Source organism: Pelodiscus sinensis, chromosome 32, assembly GCF_049634645.1.
Source record: "Pelodiscus sinensis isolate JC-2024 chromosome 32, ASM4963464v1, whole genome shotgun sequence".
Classification (NCBI taxonomy): domain Eukaryota; kingdom Metazoa; phylum Chordata; order Testudines; family Trionychidae; genus Pelodiscus; species Pelodiscus sinensis.
The window spans coordinates 10,534,886-10,554,475 of NC_134742.1; the positions used below are offsets into that span (position 1 = coordinate 10,534,886).

At 51.9% G+C, this 19,590-nt stretch overlaps 1 protein-coding gene across 1 annotated transcript; it reads right to left on the reverse strand.

Annotated features, from left to right (window-relative positions):
• Window positions 1-4,131: 4,131 nt before the first annotated feature.
• On the reverse strand, window positions 4,132-12,975 carry LOC142823230 (uncharacterized). Its single transcript, XM_075913870.1, is given in 6 exon segments — window positions 4,132-6,989; window positions 6,992-9,190; window positions 9,500-9,613; window positions 10,235-10,361; window positions 11,666-11,842; window positions 12,373-12,975. Coding segments are annotated over 5 exon segments (2,631 nt in total). The 5' UTR covers window positions 11,690-11,842; window positions 12,373-12,975; the 3' UTR covers window positions 4,132-6,822.
• Window positions 12,976-19,590: the final 6,615 nt, after the last annotated feature.

Consider the following 19,590-nt stretch of genomic DNA (forward strand, 5'->3'; position numbering starts at 1 on the left):
CTGCACCCCGAATAGCGGTGCCCCGAGTCCGTCCTCTGCAAGGAACCCGCCCAAGGGGGTCTGGCACAAAGGTAGAGAGGCAGCCTCAGGCCAGGTGACCTCTTTGTCCGGGAAGAAGACCAAGTTGGAAGGGAGGCAGCTGGTTATGACTGAGGCTGGGGGTGGGTCAGGCTCCGGTTTTAGAACTCAGCAGGGGGCACCCAGGGCTGGGGAGGCACCAGGCAGGACGGGATTTCGGAGCCAACAAGATCTGTTCTGTGCCGTATCCCACAGCCACTCTCCCCCCTTCTGTTTTCCCAGCGGGCCCAGAGTCACCCCGGGGCCGCCGAGGGAGAAGCCTGGCCTAAGAGGGGTGTGTGAGGCTTCCCCGGGAGTCTCGACCACATTGACTCCCTGCTGTGGGGAGAAGGAGCCCCAAGGGGACACCCCCCCCCCCACTCACGTTTTGCCTGGCTCCATAGCGGGCTCAGGGCACTGCGCCTGGGACTCTGTGGCCCAGGGCTGTCAGACCCCCCTCACACACTCAGCCAGGGGCCCAATCCTGCAGGTAGCCCTGCCTCCTCCTTTGTTCAGCTTCCTGGGCAAAAGGTGTCACCTGGTTGCCCCCTTTCCCTCCAGCTCAGGTTACAACAGAGTCTGTAACAAAGCAATAGCCGCGTCTGTTTGTTTTACCAAGATCGGACTAACACAGCAAACCCCAGGCCTGTAGCACTTTAAAGACTAACAAGATGGTTTATTAGGTGATGAGCTTTCATGGGGGGCAGACCCACTTCTTCAGCTCACGTACACAGAGTCTGTGACACTCCTCAGTAGGAGTCACACCCATCCCCGGGGAAACTGAGGCATGCACCGACTGAGAGCAGCGCAGGATGGTAGAAATCACATGCAACAGAACAAAGCAAACAGAGCCAGGGCAAACCCCAGGAGGTCACAGCAGGAGACCTGCCTCCAAGGACACATCCCAGGTAGGTTGGAAACACAGAACATGTCTAGTAACACCTCCCCATTCTGGGTGCAGCGCTCCCCATCTCGGTCCCTTTCCTTTTCGGTTCTGGTCCCTTCAGGCATCTGAAAAGACTTGTACCTGCTGTAATGGAGGGGGGGGGAGAGAAACTGGCGCCCCTCCTCCGGCAGGGTCCAGTGGAGCTGCTTCTACAGTGAAAGCGGGGTGGGGAGGGGGGGTCCTGCCAGGACAGCCTACACTCCTAGCCCTCCAGCCCCAAACCAGAGCCCGCACCCCACACACCCACACCTCTGCCCCAGCCCTCAGGGGTGTGAGACTGCAAGCCTGTAAGTGTTACACCCAGCCCCACGCTGCTGCCTCTGTATCAGAGGCCACTGGGGGGGGGGGGAAGGGGTGCAGGCAGCAGCCTCCCCCCCTTGTCATTGTTGGACCCGCTGAAAACCTCACTAGGTTCATGTTAACCCAAATCAGCCCATTTTAATCTCCCTAGTGCCTCCTGCGCGCCCCCCCCCCCCATCCCCAGGGCGCTGCTCTGGCCCGCGGGGAGGGAGGCTGCAGGCGGAGCCGGGAGCACAAAGCAGGAGCCGGGAGGGGGGAAATAACGTGCCCCCCCCCCGTCCTGGGCTGGGGGCGGGCGGCAGCTGCCCCGGGCCCGGGCGGGGACTCGCAGCCAGCGGAGCAGCCCGGGGCCAACCCCTCCCCCTGCAGCCCGGGGGCACCGGGGCGCCGCTCCCGGGGGGTCTCTCTTACCTGCCCCCCAAGCGCTGCCCGCCCTGGGGCAGGGGCTGGGCCGGGCAGGGCCGGGCTGGGGGCGCTGCCCGGGGAGAGGCTCCTGGGGAGGGAGCAGCGGGACTGGCCCGGCCGGAGATTCCCCCTCCCGGCTGCAGCCCGGGCTCCGGGGCCCCGCAGCAGCCCCCGCCGGGGCTCGGGGATCCGGCCCGGAGCCTGGCCCCAGAGTCCCCGCGAGCAGCGGCGGCGAGTCGCTTCCTGCGGCCGGGCCGGAGCCAGCGATCGCTCCCCCCGCGCCTGCTGCTGCTGCTGCTGCTGGGTCCTAGCGAGACACCCGCCATCCGCGCTGCGCTGCGCCCCTGGGCCTGGCTCTGCCCCGCTCACAGACCCCTCGGGAGCAGCCAGCTCGGGGCAGATGTTTGGTGGCCTCAGAATGAGGGTTAGTGTGTGGGGGTGGGTGGGTGCAGGAGGCAGGGCAGGAGGATCAGAGGGGGGTTCAGGAAGCAGGGTTGGAGTGTGTGAGGGGCGGATGACAGAGGGTTAGGGTGGAGGCTTGCAGGAGGCAGGGCAGGAGGATGGGGAATATAGAAGTTAGCGTGGGAGTGTGTGAGGGGCTCAGGGCAGGGGCTCAGGGATGGGGGGCAGGAGCCTGGGTGTGGGAAGGAGACTGGGGGGGCTTTGGAGCCATGTAAACTTTTCCGGCTGGGACTGTGGCAGCCATCACTGGACAGGGCCAAACCAGGATGGCCACATAAGAACAGCCGTACTGGGTCAGACCAAAGGTCCATCTAGCCCAGTATCCTGTCTGCCGACAGTGGCCAGCAGCAGGTGCCCCAGAGAGGGTGGACCGAAGACAATGATCAAGCGATTTGTCTCCTGCCATCCTTCTCCAGCCTCTGACAAACAGAGGCCAAGGACACCATTTTATCCCCTGGCTAATAGCCTTTTATGGACCTAACCTCCATGAAATTATTTAGCTTCTCTTTAAACTCTATTATAGTCCTAACCTTCACAGCCTCCTCTGGCAAGGAGTTCCACAGGTTGACTACACGCTGTGTGAAGAAGAACTTTCTTTTATTCACTGCTGATTCTCCCTCCTCTCCAACCTCTGCTGCGTCAGGAGAGGGGCCAGGACCGGGACACCACGGCCAAATGGGGGCCAGACAGCAGGGTCTACATAGGGATTAGGGTCAAGCCGCTGCAGCCAGACAGAGGCTGATTCGGCCTCTCCTCCGCAACCATGGCAAAAGCAAGTCCAGGCGGCTGCCAGCCCCTCTCACGGCCAGACCGTAGGGCTGCCCCGGCACTGGGACTGGGCTGTTGGGGGCTGGTCAGGGGCCGCTTGTGCCCCTACTTCAGGAGTGGGGCCGGGCCGCTGTGGCCACAGAGTAAGCCGGCTGGGTGTGCATGTGTCTCCCCTACAGCGCACCCCCAACCGGCCCCTTTACATGGTCTGCTCCGGGTCAAGCGCCCCTTGCTGGAGCGGCCCCACCAGGCACCCCCCGACTCTCCTCCTCTACGAAAAACCAATCAATAGGCCCAGAGCTAAGCTGGGAAATGGACCCTCTCTCATGTGCGCTTTTCTGGCTTCTAAACCCTCCCCCACTGCACCCGAGTGGCAGAAGGATCCGAGTCCTCACACCCCGTCCCTTCACCCAGAGCCTGCCTCTCCTCCAGGACTCGCCTTCCCCTCTCCTATGCAGCAAAGTGCTTGTCACCCCCACATGGGTAGGCCCAGGACTTCACTTGCTGTGATTGCTCAGGACAGGGACTAGTGCGTCCACACTCTGGGGAACTTCCCTCTCCGACTCCGCTGTGAGCATTGCCTTTTTCAGAAAAAGGCGTGTGTGCAGGAGCGGCCCGAGGCCGGCCATCAATGGCCGTGACGTCATCAGGCGCCCGGGCTAGGCAGCCTTAGGAAGCTGCCTACTCACCTAGGCTCACGGGCCGCCCCTGCGTGTGTGGATGCAGAAGAGAGTGTTTTAGCGAAAGAAGAGGCCTCCAGGAAAAATCACAGGTGCCCTGGTGGCCACTCCGTCCACAGTAATCACAACTGAAATGCGAGAGAGCGTCCAATGAATATGGGCGCTATCTTTCGAAAAAGCATTTTGCTTTTGCAATGCACTTGTGCTGTGTAGACGCCTTCTTTCGAAAAAAGTTTTTCCGGAAGATCTCTTCCAGAAAAGATTCTTCGGAAAGAAGCCTGCAGTCTAGACGTAGCCTCTGGCAGATCAAAATGTGCATGAAAAAGGAGAGGAAGCCCCTCAACACCAGACATCCTTTGGGTGACCAACAGGTGTTGGAAGTAACCTTCTATTTCCTACCCATCACAGGGAATTCAACTACATGGATTCACACAATGATCCATAAAGCCGTTCATAGGCAGGTTACCACAAACTTTCAAGAGATGTATACACAGTGACATCATCACACCCAAGTATAACCCAAGCGTTACTATTTCCTTTTGACTTGTGAATTAACAAAATACATTCCTAGACAGCAACAAGATATAGAGGGACTACTACAATTGCTATCTTCTAGGGCTGGAAAGCGATTTAAAAAATGAACTGTGATGTATTGGGCTGTTAAAACAATAATCCAATACCATTTATTTAAATATTTTGGGGTGTTCTATGCATTTTCAAAAATTTCAACTGCAACATAGAATTCAAAGTACAATGATCACTTTATATTTCTTTTTTACTAGCCTATTTAACTGGCATTGTTCAGATTCTGAAGGAGGGGTTCAGGGCAGGGCCCTCAGGGTGCAGGACTCAGTGTTGAGGAGAGAAGAAAGGGCTCTCACGTGTCTGAACTCTCAGAATCATACAATACTAGAACTGGAGTCCTCTGCTTTCAATGGCAGCCCACACACCATCAAGATCATCTAATCTGCTCTAAAATATCTCCTATGATGGAGATTCCACATCCTCTCTAGGCAATTTATTCCAGTGTTTCACCACCCTGACATTTAGGAAGCTTTCCCTAATGTCCAACCTAACCCTCCCTTGCTGCAATTTAAGCCCCTTACTTCTTGTTCTATCCTCAGAGGTCAAGAACAACAATTTTTTCACCTCCTCCTTGCAAAATATTTTTAGGTACTTGAAAACTGTACTCATATCCCCCTCGGTCTTCACTTTTCCAAATTAAAAAAAAAAAAAGTCTTTTAGTCTTCCCTCCCAGGTCATGTTTTCTAGACCATAAATCATTTTTGTTGCTCTTCTCTGGACCCTCTCCAATTTCTCCTCATCTTTCCGAAGTGTGGTGCCCAGAACTGGACACAATACTCCAACAGAGGCCTAATCAGCGCAGAGCAGAGTGGAAGAATGACTTCTGGTGTCTTGCCACAACACTCCTGTTAATGCAGCCCTGAATCATGTTTGCTGTTTCTGCACCAGTGTCACACTGTTGTCTCATATGTAATTGTGGTTCACTATGACCCCTAGATGCCTTTCTGCAGTACTCCTTCCTAGACAGTCGCTTCCCATTCTGTATGTGTGAAATGGATTGTTCCTTCCTAAGTGGAGCACTTTGCATTTGTTATTTTTATACTTCATCCTATTTACCTCAGACCATTTTTCTAGTTTGTCCAATTCACTTTGAATTATGACTCTATCCTCCAAAGCACTTGCAACCCCTCCTCGCCTGGTATCATCTGTAAACTTAATAAGAGTATTCTCTATGCCACTGTCTAAACTGTCAATGAAGACATTGAACAGAACCTGTCCCCAAACTGACCTCTGTAGAACCCCACTTGTTACGCCCTTCCAGCACGACTGTGAACCATTAATAACTATTCTCTGAGAATGATTATTCAGCCAGTTATGCACCCACCTTATAGTAACCTCATCTAGATTATATTTGCCTAGTTTATTGATAAAACGGTCATGCGAGACTGTATCAAATGCTTTACTAAACCTAGGTATATCGCATCCCCCGCTTCTTTCTTATTCAGAAGACTTGTGATCCCATCAAAGCAAGCTGTCAGATTATTTGTTCTTTACTAATCTATTCTGGCTGTTACCTATCACCTTATTCTCTTCCAGATGTTTGCAGATGAATGCCTTAATTACTTGCTCCATTATTTTTCCTGGCACAGAAGTTAAACTGACTGGAATGCAATTTATTGGATTGTTCTTATGTCCCTTTTTATAGATGAGCACTAGATTTGCCCTTTTCCAGTCTTTTGGAATCTCTCCCAACTTCCTTTTCAAAGATGATCGCTAATGGCTCAGATACTTCCTTTGTACAATGTTTTCTTGTTCCCCTCTATGTCTCTAGCTAGACTGAGCTCATATTGTGCCTTCCCCTTTCTAAAGTTGATCCTACAAACCTGTGTTGTTTGCTTACATTCATCCTTTGTATTTTAACCTCCTTTCCACTTGTTATATGACTCCTTTTTATTTTTAGATCATGTTAGATCTCCTAGTTAAGCCAGGGTGGTCTCCTGTCTTCCTATCTCTACTACACAATGGAATAGTTTACTTTTGTGTCCTTAATAATGTCCCTTGGAAAAAACTGAGAAATGTCTTCAACTGTTTTTCTTCTTAGGTTTGCTTCCCATGGGACCTTACCTACCAGCTCTCTGAGTTTACTAAAGTCTGCCTTCCTAAAATCCATTGTCGTCACTTTCCTGTTTCCCTTTCGTAAAATGGAGAGTGATCAGTTTCTGAATGTATCCCATAGTCTAAGCACTTACTGGGTTTCTCTCCTGTGTGGATAGCCTGATGCTGAGAAGGGCTGATCTGTTTCTGAAAACTTTCCCACAGCCCAACGACTCCATATAGAACTTTTCCCACAATCCAAGCATATGTGGGATTTCCCTTCTGTATGGATTCCTCATGTTTACGATAACTCAATCTCCGTATCAAACTTTCCTCACACCCCGATCACTCATGGGGTCTCTCTCCTCTGTGGATCCTCTGAAGAGTTATAACATTTCATCTTCCTGTGAAACGCTTCCCACATTCCAAAAACCAATGGGGTCTCCTTCCTCTGTGGAGTGCTTGATGTTTATGAAGCTCTGACTTCCACATGATACTTGTTGCACAGATTAAGGACTCTCCAGTGTGGATGGTGAGATGACCAAGAAAGGTTGAGCGCTACATGAAAGTTTTCCAGTTGGACTCTTATGTGATCTTTCTCTTGTGAGGATTTTCTGATATGAATCCAGAGCTAACATCCATATGACATTTTTTCCCACTGTCGAAGCACTTATGAGGCATCTCTCCTGTGCACATTGCCTGTAGTTTAAGAACGTCAGTTCTCCATATGAAAGATTTTCCACAGCTTAACCCTTATCGTTTTTGTCTCCTGTGTGGATGAACTGATGGTTAAGGAGGTCTGACCGCCGTATGAAACTTTTCCCACACTCTAAGCAATGATGGGGTCTCTCACCAGTGTGGATTTTCTGATGTACAACAAGGTCTGACTTCCTCATGAAACTTTTCCCACAGTCTAAGCACTTATGAGGTCTTTCTCCTGTGTGGATTTTCTGATGTGTAAAAAGGGCGGATTTCACTATGAAACTTTTCCCACACTCTAAGCACTTGTGGGGTCTTTCTCCAGAGTGCATTGCCAGATGCTGTTTGAAGTTTGAGCTATATATGAATACCTTTCCACAGTCTAAGCACTTGAGGGTTCCCTCTCCTGTGTGGATTCCCTGATGTTAAATAAGCGCTGACTTCCTTTTAAAACTTTTCCCACACTCTAAGCACTTGTGGGGTCTTTCTCCTGAGTGCATTGCCAGATGTTGATTAAGGCTTGACTTATACATGAATCTTTTTCCGCAGTCTAAGCACTTGTGGGATCCCTCTCCTGTGTGGATTCCCTGATGTTGAATAAGCGCGGTCTTTCTTATGAAACTTTTCCCACAGTATAAGCATTGATGGGGTCTCTCTCCTGTGTGGATTTTCTGGTGTAAAACAAGGGATGACCTCTGTAGGAAACTTTTCCCACAGTCTAAGCACTTGTGGGGTCTTTCTCCTGTGTGAACTGCCAGATGTTGATTGAGGTGAGACCTCTGTATGAAAGTTTTTCCACAATCTAAGCACTGATGGGGTCTCTCTCCTGTATGACGTGCCTGATGTTTAACAAGGCCGATCCTCCGTATGAAACTTTTTCCACATTCCAAGCACTTATATGGTCTCTCTCCTGTGTGGATTGCTTGATGGTTAACAAGGTCCGATCTCCATTTGAAAGCCTTTTCACACTCCAAGCACTTATGGGGTCTGTCTCCTGTGTGGACGGCCTGATGTTTAAGAAGGTGTCTCCTATGTATGAAACTTCTTCCACACTCCAAGCACTTATGTGGTCTCTCTCCTGTGTGGACTGCCTGATGTGAAACAAGGGCTGATTTCCATTTGAAACTTTTCCCACAGTCTGAACACTCATAGGGGCTCTCTCCAGTGTGGATTTTCTGATGTGAAACAAGCGCTGATTTCCATTTGACACTTTTCCCACAGTCTAAACATTTATATGGGCTCTCTCCAGTGTGCAATTTCTGATGCGAAACAAGGGCTGATTTCCATTTGAAACTTTTCCCACATTCCAAGCATTTATGGGGTTTCTCGCCTCTGTGGATGGCCTGATGGTTAATGAGATCAGACCTCTGAATGTAACTTTTCTCACAGTCTAAGCACTTGTGTGGTCTGTCCCCTGTATGGATTTTCAGATGTAAAACAAGGGATGACCTCCATTTTAAACTCTTCCCACAGATTAAGCACTGATGGGGTCTCTCTCCAGTGTGGATTTTCTGGTGTAGAACAAGGGCTGATTTCCATTTGAAACTTTTCCCACAGTCTGAGCATTTATAGGGTCTCTCTCCAGTGCGCACTGCTTGAGGTTTAACAAGGACTGACCTCAGCAGGAAACTTTTTCCACAATCTGATCTCTTATGAGGACTCTTTCCTGGGTGGACGGATTGATGTTTCATCAGGGCTGATATTCGTTTGAAACATTTCCCGCACTCTACACACTTATTGGGTCTTTCTCCTGTGTGGGTTGTCTCAGGGGTCCTCAGGGCTGACTTCCAATTCAGAGAGTTCCTTCCCTCGGGACACTCAGAGCCTTTTTCTCCCATTTGGCTTCTCCCATCAGTATTAAGATCTGAGCTGTTACTGATGCTTTCCCCATGGCCCAAGCATTGAAGGGGTTTCTCTCCAGCACCTACTGTCTGCACTGTAATAAGCTCTGGGCTCACAAGAAATCCCTTCCCATAACCGAGCCATTCCTGGTGTTTCTCTTCCTTGAGTTTTGGCTGCTGGGCTGCGGGATCCTTCTGTCCTTCCCCACATTTAATAGATTCATTCATTTGCTCACTTGGGTGTTTTCCCAGCAGCCTCTCCGGCCTGAGCCAGTTTTCCCAGGCTCCTCCTTGTTCCAAGCACTGGGAAACATTCCCTTCAGCTCTTCCCACAAAGGTCGCCTGCAGTTCCATCTCCTCAGGAACTTCCTGCTGTTGATTCTCCTCTTCATTCTCACTCGCTGTCCTCTCACCTGCTGGGAGACAGACAATTCAGGCAGGAATCATTGAGCTAGGAAGAAAGAGGAGAAGCACCAAGGGAAAACCCAACACACTGAAATTGCACAGACCAAGCCACTGGATTGTCCCTCCGCTTCCCACAGAACCACTCACAGAGAAGAAAACTCCTGCAGCTAACAGGACTGGTGGGAAACTGTGAGCAATGTCAGCTGACTACACCCTGCCCTGTGTGAGAGGAGGAAGTACCAAGGGTAATTACTGATACCTCATTTTGGGGACTCTTTTTCCTTCATTCAACAGCTGGTTTCTGTGTCAGTCCTCACCTGTGCGGGTGCCTTTTGGGATCTCTCTTTCCTCCCCGGCATGGAGGTCGGGCACCCAGGGCTCTTCCCCTTGTTCCAGCCGGGCGATCAGCTCAGGTTTGGGAACGGGAAACCCTGCGCAGGGGGTGAAATCAGAGCAGATCAGGGCGCAGGGAGGGTGGGGAGAGCGTCTGTCCCAAGGGACATTCCGTGAGTGGAACCTGTCCCCGGGCTCTGCTGGGGAATGTGCAACCCAAGAGGATGGGAACATGGTCACTGAGCCCCCTGGGGAGAGGCAGACGTGTGGGGAGGGGAGAGGAATTGTGACGCCCTCACTAGGAGTTCCCAGGATCTGGGCAGTCCGGGGCCCTTGCTGACACTCACAGCTCTGCAGTTACACTCCTGCCTGTTTCTAAACCTGCAGAGCCCCGACCCCTCCCCATGGCTGGAGCGCGTCGCAAGGAGGGAGGGGAACATGGATTCTGGGTGCGAGTGAGGAACAACACAGACAGGAGGATACTTGGCCCCTCCGCCTTGAAATCTAGAGGGGTCGGGTGGGGATGATTTAGCACGTCCATTAGGGTTTGACACCCTGGTCTCACTGCACAGGGTGCGGAGATGCAAGTCGCTCTCCCCCGGCAGCTGTGCCCATGGAACCCATTCCTGTCCAGGCCACCTGAGCAGGGAAGAACCTGACCCGTGTCGGACACGCAGACCCCACGGCTCCTAATCCCCGAGGGGCCAGGACGCCCTTACCCAGCGAGGTCACCGCCTCGTAGTTCTCCTGCATGACGTCCCTGTAGAGGGCTCTCTGAGCGGGGCCCAGCAGCGCCCCCTGCCCCGGGGTGAAATACACAGCCACCTCCTCGAAGGTCACCCGCATCTGCAACAACAAGAGTCCCTCACCGACCAGCCATAATCCCTGTAAAATCCCATCCCCAGCCTGTTTAGAGCAGCCAGGAGGCTTCAGAGGATGGGGAAAGTCATCCTTGTCCCCCTCCCCTCAGCAGACACAGAAGGACAGGACCTTCTCACTCAACACTCCCCTACTAGACCAGGGCTTGGCAAACTGTTCAAAATAAAGAGCCAAACTACATCAAAATTCAGACCATGTGGTCAACACACAATCCGTATAAGAATGCAGGAGTCAGTGCGGGGGTTTGGATGTGGCGAGAGGGGGGGAGCCCCTCAGGGCAGACTGTGGGGGCCACTGGAGTTGGGTCGGGGGGCTCAGGGCAAGGGGTTGGACGTGTGGATAGGCTCAGGGCAGGGGGCGAAGGCTGCAGGAGTCAGGACAAGCCTTGGGGGGGTAGGGCATGAGGTGGGGTGCAGGAGTCAGAGCAAGGAGGTTGGGGGGGTGGGTGCTGAGGGCAGGAGGTGCAGGGTAAAGGGTTGGGTATGTGGTGGGGCTTAGAGGGGGTGTAGGAATCCGGGGAGGGGTTGGAGGCTGAAGGGCTGGGGAATGGAAGACCTGAGAGTTTACTACAATTGCCCAAGATGGTTCTGTTCTGGGGAGAAGACAAAACATCTGGACCCTCCAGCATCTCCTCCTGCGGAGGGGGGTCAGACGGCGGTTTCTGGCCCCACCAGCATCTACTCTGCAGGGTAGCGGTTTCTGCCCCGCCCTGTCCCAAAGTGCGTCCTGAGGCAGGGGGAAGCTGGGCTGTGGGTCCTGGTTGACTGCACCCCCCACCAACCAGCATCTCTTGGAGGCGAGAAGGTTGCCAGGCGAGGGTAACTGCCCCCCCAGACCCTGTTTGTCCATGCTGCCCACTCTGAGAGGAGCCGGGCAACTACCACCCGGCCCTGCCCCCCCCCCCCCCCACACCAAGCTCACCACCAGCAGCACCTTACGAGCACCTGAGAGGGAACTCCCAAGAAAAGGGCCATAGGCTGCCAAGCCCTGTACTAGCCAGAGGCTGAGGCGGAAGCCGAGCTCTGAGCCACAGGCAGGGACAGGAATCCCGGCAGCTTCCCTTTGTGTTTCCCAGCAACCTCTGGCTGGGGGCTCAGGTCCCAGCATTGGGAGTCTGGGCCATTTTAACAGCCCTGCCCAGGGGGGCTGGGGCCTGGGTTAGAAATGGGGGCGCGGTCACACCCTGCCCATGGGCCTGCTCAGAAACTCAGCAGCTTCATCCCACCCTGTCTCCTCCCTCTCCCCACCCAGCAGCTCCCTGAACCCCCTACCTGAGCGGGCTCCATCCCGGCCATTGCCCGGCCCCGGCCCCTGGCAGACGGGCGCTCTGGAGCGAACTCTCGACGTGTCTCCTCGGCCTGTCGGGCGATGGGGGAGGTGCCAGAAGGGGCTTGAGTCCCCCCAGGCCCTGCCCCTGCAGACACGCGCTGGGACTCTCTGGCTCTGCCCTGTGGGAAGAAACCCAGTGAGTTTGTTACCCCCCCGGCCCGGCCCCTCCCACCAGAACAACACCCACCGAGCCCCTCTGAGCCCCACCCATAGCAGCATCTCTGAGCCCCGCTGGGGAAAGAGCCGAATCAAAGGAGCCATTTTGGGCTGTGCCCCCTCCCCCTCCCAAGCAGGGTGATGCTTCCGCAGAGGCACCAAATGGCTTTTCCTCTCTCAGCTCCTCCCTGGGCCCCCACAGAGTCAGGCTGCCCTGGGGCTGCAGGGATGGAGCCAGGCAGGGCTGAGAGCCTCCCTTCTCGCTTGTTGCTCCTGGTGCCCCTTCCAGTCCCTCCCCTGCCCCTGCCCCTTTTCATCCTCCTCCCTTTCCCTGGGAGGACCGGTGACTGCCCCTTTGCAATGGGCCTTTGATCTCATTCGGCTAATTTAGCCCCCATCATTCTATATGAATAGTTGGGATTATTGTTTCCAATGTGCATCCCTTTGCATTTATCAGCATTACAATTCATTTGCCGTGTTGTTGCCCCATCACCTAGCTGTATGAGATGCTTTTGAAGCTCTTCACAGTCTGCTTTGGTCTTGGTAGAAATGTAGCCGTGTTAGTCTGGTGCAGCTGAAACCAAAAAACCACCTTGTTAGTCTTTAAAGTGCTACACAGTCCTGTTTTTTGCTTTGGTCTTAACGCTCTTGAGCAGTATCATCTGCTTTCTCCTATTTACTCCTTTCTCCAGATCATTTATAAATAAGTTGACTAGGATTGGTCACAGTGCGGACCCTTGGGGGACACTTCTAGTTACCCCTCTCCACTCTGAAAATTGACCATTTATTCCTACCCTTTGTTTTCTGTCTTTTAACCAGTTATCTGTCTATGAGAGGACCTTCCTTCTTATCCCAGGACAATGAACTTTACTTACGAGCCTTTGGTGAGGGACCTTGTCCAAGGCTTTCTGGAAATCTATAGCCACTGGATCCCCTTTTTTCACATGCTTGTTGACCCTGTCGAAGAACTCTAGGGCTACGTCTAGACTGGCATGATTTTCCGGAAATGCTTTTAACGGAAAAGTTTTCCGTTAAAAGCATTTGCGGAAAAGAGTGTCTTGATTGGCACGGCCAATCTAGACGCGCTTTTGCGCAAAAAAGCCCCGATCGCCGTTTTCGTGATCGGGGCTTTTTTGCGCAAAACAAATCTGAGCTGTCTACACTGGCCCTTTTGCCCGAACAGGAGCAGCATAGTATTTCTGCAAGAAGCACTGATTTCCTACATGAGATCGTCAGTGTTCTTGTGGAAATTCAAGCGGCCAGTGTAGACAGCTGGCAAGTTTTTCCGCAAAAGCAGCTGCTTTTGCAGAAAAATTTGCCAGTCTAGACACAGCCAAGTAGATAAGTACGGCATGATTTCCCTTTACAGAATCCATGTTGGCTTTTCCCCAACAAATTATGTTCAGCTATGTGCCTGACTACTCTATTCTTCACCACAGTTTCAACTAATTTGTCCGGTTCTGACCTTAGACTTATTGGTCTGTAATTGCCAGGAACATCTCTAGAGCCCTTTTTAAAGGCTGGCGTCACATTAGCTATCTTCCAGTCAGTAGGTACGGAAGCTGATTTAAAGGACAGGCTACAACCAGTTAGTAGTTTCACATTTGAGTTCCTTCAGAACTCCTGGGTGAATGCCAGCTGGTCCCGATGACTCGTTACTGTTTCGTTTAGCAATTTGTTCCAAAATCTCCTCTAAAGGTGCCTCAATCTGGGGGCAATTCCTCAGATTTGTCACCTAAAAGGAATGGCTCAGGGATGGGACTCTCCCTCACATCCTCAGCCTTGAAGACGGAAGCAAAGAAAGTCTTTAGTTTCTCCGCAATGAGCTGATCACCTTTGAGTGCTCCTTTGGCACCCCACCGGTTGTTTCGCAGGCTTCCTCATGCTAAGGAAGAGAGGTGAGGCACAAATCCTACTCCACTCCACCCCGACCCGGTGCTGCTGCTTCACACAAGGAAGCTGAACCACAAACAGCTTGCTTCTGTGTGGCTGGATACTGGTGTCTGTCCTCAAGCCCCAGCCAGCTTGCTTTGGGAAAGGGGCAGCTACTGGTGGAAGCCATGATTCCCAGGTGCTTGGAAAGTGGCAGGAAAAGACATCCCGACAGGGGAAGCACAGGGAGCAGTTACCCTGGGATCTGGCAAATCAAAGGGACCCAGGGTTCCTGGCCATTTCTGTTGCCCAGGACCCCTTTGAGTGGCTGCCAGAGTGTTGGATCGCTTGCTTCGCTCGGCTTTGAGGGCTGACGGGAGATGCAAGCCACAGTCTGGGCAGTGCTGAGGGCCGAAGCCCATCCACAAAATGCAGCACAACACACATAAAACGCTGGGAACTTACTGTAGGCAATGAGTGGTGTAAACAATGTGGTAGAAAAATTAACATGGATGCATGCAATACAGAAACGTAAAGTGGGCACTTCAGTGTGTGCGGGACGAGGTTTTACTTACTGAAATAAATTTTAATCAGTTTTCAATTGCAAGTGAATCGCATGTTCCCAGAAGTGCCCAATGGCACTGCACAATCCTGTAACTTGCAATCCTTGTAGTTGTGGATCCTGGAACCCCTTAAGACAGGGGTGTCCAAACTTTTTTCAAAGAGGGCCAGATTTGATGAAGTGAACATGCGTGAGGGCCGACCGTTTTGCCTGCCATTCTTTGAACCATTAAAATTAAATGCAAATTAACTATTTTATGCAAAGTTTATTGCAAACGGCATACTTTTCATTTCGTCACATGGATGACAAATCTAAACAGGTGTTAAATCCCTCTGCCTTTCATATCTGAAGGCCAGATGAAAAAAAAATCCAGGAAGCTGAAATATATGTCAGGAACATTGTAAAGTACATTACATATTATTGATAATAAAGATTGTCTGTCAACTTTTAAGTTCAAAAAATATGAACAGGAACATAACACCAAGTATATTTGTGTCCAAATATATTTATAACTGATTTAGACCAACTGACATTAACTGAGATTTTACAATGTATTCATCTCAATACATATGGATTCGTTGGGGGCCATAAAAGATAGATATTGCCAAATTACCTGGGGGGCCGTATTAAACCGGAACACGGGCCGCAATTGGCCCGCGGGCCGGACTTTGGACATGCCTGCCTTAAGACGACCGTCCCTTTTGTTGGGGCAAAGGAAAATGAAGGCTTTTCCAGGCAAGCCCGTGAACTCAGCACTGAAGTCAAATTACAACCAGGGTTTGTAAAAAACTGAACTGCGATTCATTCTCAAATCCATCTCAATTCATCATGCAATTGCGCTGTGAGACAACACCAGAACACCATTTCTTTACATGGTTCAGTATGTGGCCGTCTTGAAATAGAAATCCACAGATTTGAAAAAGGCAGGAAAAACCCTCCAAAAATATGTAACACATGCCAGTTGGCATTTGATTGCTGAACCCTGAAATTAGTCCTGGCTCATATTTTAAAAAAACAATTATTTCTGTTAATCGTGGGCATCGGCGGCAATGGATCTGTACCCCTCATGAGGCCACAACGCTAGAAACAGGAAAGCTACCCTAGGCCCCCTGCGAGATGTGGTTGGAAGCTAGTAGCAACTATTATTTTCCATGATTATTTGCCATTCACATATTAATTCCATGACACAACGACCCTGACCCTAACCCTAACCCTCCCTCAAACCTCAATCAAGTTGAAGTGCAGGGAGTCACAAGAATCACATTTTGACAAAAAACAGGACTATGCAGCACTTTAAAAACTAACAAGATGGTTTATTAGGGGATGAGCTTTCGTGGGCCAGACCCACTTCCTCAGATCAAATTGTGGAAAAAAATTGGCACGACCATATATACCAAAGGGATACAATCACTATTTTGTTCCACAATTTGATCTGAGGAAGTGGGTCTGGCCCAGGAAAGCTCATCCCCTAATAAACCATCTTGTGAGTCTTTAAAGTGCTACATAGTCCTGTTTTGTGTGTGTTTCAGCTAGACTTTACTAACAGGGCTACATCTCTATTACTATTCTACATTTTGATAAGTAACTCCTGGGAAAGGTGTGAAATTGCACACAGGGGATGAAGAGGGGACCCAAAGGCTGCGGGGGAGGGGGGGTTATGCAGACACATGAGCTGCGACCGGAATTATTTCAAACATTAACCCGGGGGGGAAATGTAACTCCTGGCCCGTGGCTCCTTTAGCAGCTCAGGAACATCTGACACAGGCGGGGCGCGCGGCCCTGCCATGCACCGAGCCTGGAGGGAAATGGGAGCTAAGAGCCTGGGAAAGGGGGCAGGGAAAACCCCTCTGCTCCCCCCCCCCCCCGCCCATTTTTGCGATCGCTGCAACTGCCCCGGGCCCGGGCGGGGACTCGCAGCCAGCTCCGCCGGGAGCAGCCCGGGGCCAACCCCTCCCCCTGCAGCCCGGGGGCACCGGGGCGCCGCTCCCGGGGGGTCTCTCTTACCTGCCCCCCAAGCGCTGCCCGCCCTGGGGCAGGGGCTGGGCCGGGCCGGGCTGGGGGCGCTGCCCGGGGAGAGGCTCCTGGGGAGGGAGCAGCGGGACTGGCCCGGCCGGAGATTCCCCCTCCCGGCTGCAGCCCGGGCTCCGGGGCCCCGCAGCAGCCCCCGCCGGGGCTCGGGGATCCGGCCCGGAGCCTGGCCCCAGAGTCCCCGCGAGCAGCGGCGGCGAGTCGCTTCCTGCGGCCGGGCCGGAGCCAGCGATCGCTCCCCCCGCGCCTGCTGCTGCTGCTGCTGCTGGGTCCTAGCGAGACACCCGCCATCCGCGCTGCGCTGCGCCCCTGGGCCTGGCTCTGCCCCGCTCACAGACCCCTCGGGAGCAGCCAGCCCGGGGGGGGGGGGGGGGGGATGTTTGGTGGCCGCAGAATGGGGCAGCCCCGCCCGCTGGGGGCCTCTCGGACACTTTTTCCTAACATTCTTTAATTCATATTAGGATAAAGCCACTAAACCTACGAAGGAAGGCTGAAAGAATTGGGCTTGTTGAGTTTAGAAAAGAGAAGATTGAGGGGAGACATGAGAGCAGTTTTCAGGTATCTAACAGGGTGTCACAAGGAGGAGGGAGACAACTGGCCTCTGAGGATAGGACAAGAAGCAAGAGGCTTAAACTGCAGCAAGGGAGGTTTAGGTTGGACATTCGGAAAAATTTCCTAACTGTCAGGTGGTTAAACACTGGAATAAATTGCCCAGGGGGGTTGTGGAATCTCCATCCATGGCGATATGTAAGAGCAGGTTAGATAAATGTCTATCAGGGATGGTCTAGACAGTACTGGGTCCTGAGGCTGGACTCGATGACCTCTTGAGGGCCCTTCCAGTCCTAGTACTTTATGATATGCCCAGAGGCCAAGGGGAGGGTCCCTGCTATTGCAGGGGAAATTCCTGGTCTACACACAAGGCTGGTGGAACTGGCTTCCTGAGGGATGACTCCCGGCCCCCTTTCCCCTCACAGAGCTTGCCTGGCCTGGAGGACTCCACTCCCCTTCCATTTTAAGCCCCTTAACTGCAAAAAACAAAACCACACCAAACCCTGGGTCCTGAATTCCTGAGGGGCACTGCCCCCCTTTTTGTGCTCAGGCAGGACAGGGTGTCCCCCTCCTGTGCACTGGCCCCACTCCACCCATTTCCCCAACCCTTCCACCCCATTCAGCACCCCCCCCCCCGGATTAAACTGCACTTAACGGAGAAAACGGGGAAGGCTACAGGAGAGAAGTAATCCCGCTCTGTGGGCCCAGGGGAAACCCAACACCCCCCTGTTCTGCAGTGTGAGGGCACTTCACTGTCTCTTCCTCCCAGTGCCAGGCCGAGCTGGGCTGCAGGAATTTCGTGGGCAGAACCATTCGGTCCATAGGATGGCTCGGAGCGGCTGTATCTGGGCCCAGGCTTCACAGCAGCGATGCCACCCACCTGCCCTGTTTCGGTTTGCTCTAACCTCATCCGCAGGCCGCAAGGCAGGGAACACAGTGGGCGGAGGCCGAGTTGCTCCACTTCCTGTAGCCAGGAAGAGATGAAGGGGGGGGGGGCTTGTCCCGGGCCCCGCAGCCTCCCCAGGGACAGCCCTGGCTGGAAGTCAGCCTAATGGAGCTCGACCTGTTTGGAACATAGACGTACACTTGCACACCAAAGAATTGTTCTAATGCCCAACCGTTCAGCCACCCACACTTATTGGAAAGCCTCCCAGCTCAACAATGTTCCTACTGTGTTTTGAAGGATTGTTGCTCTCTTTCCCCTCTTCTTACACTCCAGAAAAGTCTTGGTTGAGTCATGGAATTAGGCCCCTTCGTGGCATAAGGGACCTCCAAACTGTCTGTCCGCTGCTTTGTAAATTTGTTTATCCCCTTCTTTGCGTGGGTGATGAATGGTCAGATATTAGTTTTCTAACACCAACCGTCAGTCCTTTGCTGTCTCTCAGAAGCTGGCCTGTGGATGAGCCTCAGAACATCCATGGCTGCCAAGCAGCCAACTTTTCCTGGAACGTCTTTGTGCTGAATGGGATTATCCCCTAAACAGAACAGCCATACTGGGTCAGACCAAAGATCCATCTAGCCCCATGTCCTGTCTGCCAACAGTTGCCAATGCCTGTGCTCTAGGGGATGCCCTAGAGCAGTGTTTCCCCATTTTATTTGGCCACGGAACCCTTTTCAACTCGAAAGAATTTTGCGGAACCTCTACCAACAGTCTTATTTATGGAGCTGAAAAAGTAGACCACAAATAAGTCAGGATAATAATAAACAAATGCTAAACAAGGTCATGGGATCAACACAAATGAAACTTGTTTTCAATAAAAATAATAAATGCTTAAATATTACTTATTTTTAAAAATCATAAAATGTTATTGTAATGGAATTTCTTTACAGAACCCTTATTTTCACTTCGCAGAACCCTGGACATCTGCGGAACACCATTAAGGAAACACTGTCCTAGAGAAAGGGAACACAACAGGCACTCCTCACGTGATCACTCTTCTGTCACCCATTTCCAGATAAACAGAGACTAAGGACACCGTTCCTACTCATCCTGGCTAACAGCCATTGATGGATATCACCTCCATTCATCTATCTACTTCTTTTTTGAACCCTATTAAAGTCCTAGTCTTCACCACATCCTCTGGCAAGGAGTTCCACAGGTTGACTGTGCACTGAATGAAGAAAAACGTCCTTCTATTTGTTTTAAACCTGCTGCCTATTAATTTCATTTGGTGACCCCTAGGCTATGTCTACACTCGTGGCTTCTTGCGCGAGTAATATGCAAATGAGGCTAAGCATGGAATATCACAGAGCCTCATTTGCATACCTAATGAGCCACCATTTTTTCAGAAGAGGCTCTTGTGCAAGAAGGAGCGTCTACACTGCTCCTTCTTGTACAAGAAAAACCCTCTTGCGCAATGCCGTTCTTCCTGAAAAGTTATAGGTGTAACAGCATTGTGCAAGAGGGTTTTTCTTGCACAAGAAGGGGCAGTGTAGACAGCTCCTTCTTGCGCAAGAGCCTCTTCTGAAAAAAATGGTGGCTCATTAGGTATGCAAATGATGCTCTGCGATATTCCATGCTTAGCCTCATTTGCATATTACTCGCGCAAGAAGCCAGGAGTGTAGACATAGCCCTAGTTCTTATATTGTGGGAATAAGTAAATAACTTTTCCCTATTCACTTTTTCCACACCAGGCATGATTTTATAGACCTCTATCATATGCCCCCTTAGTCTCCTCTTTTCTAAACTGAAAAATCCAA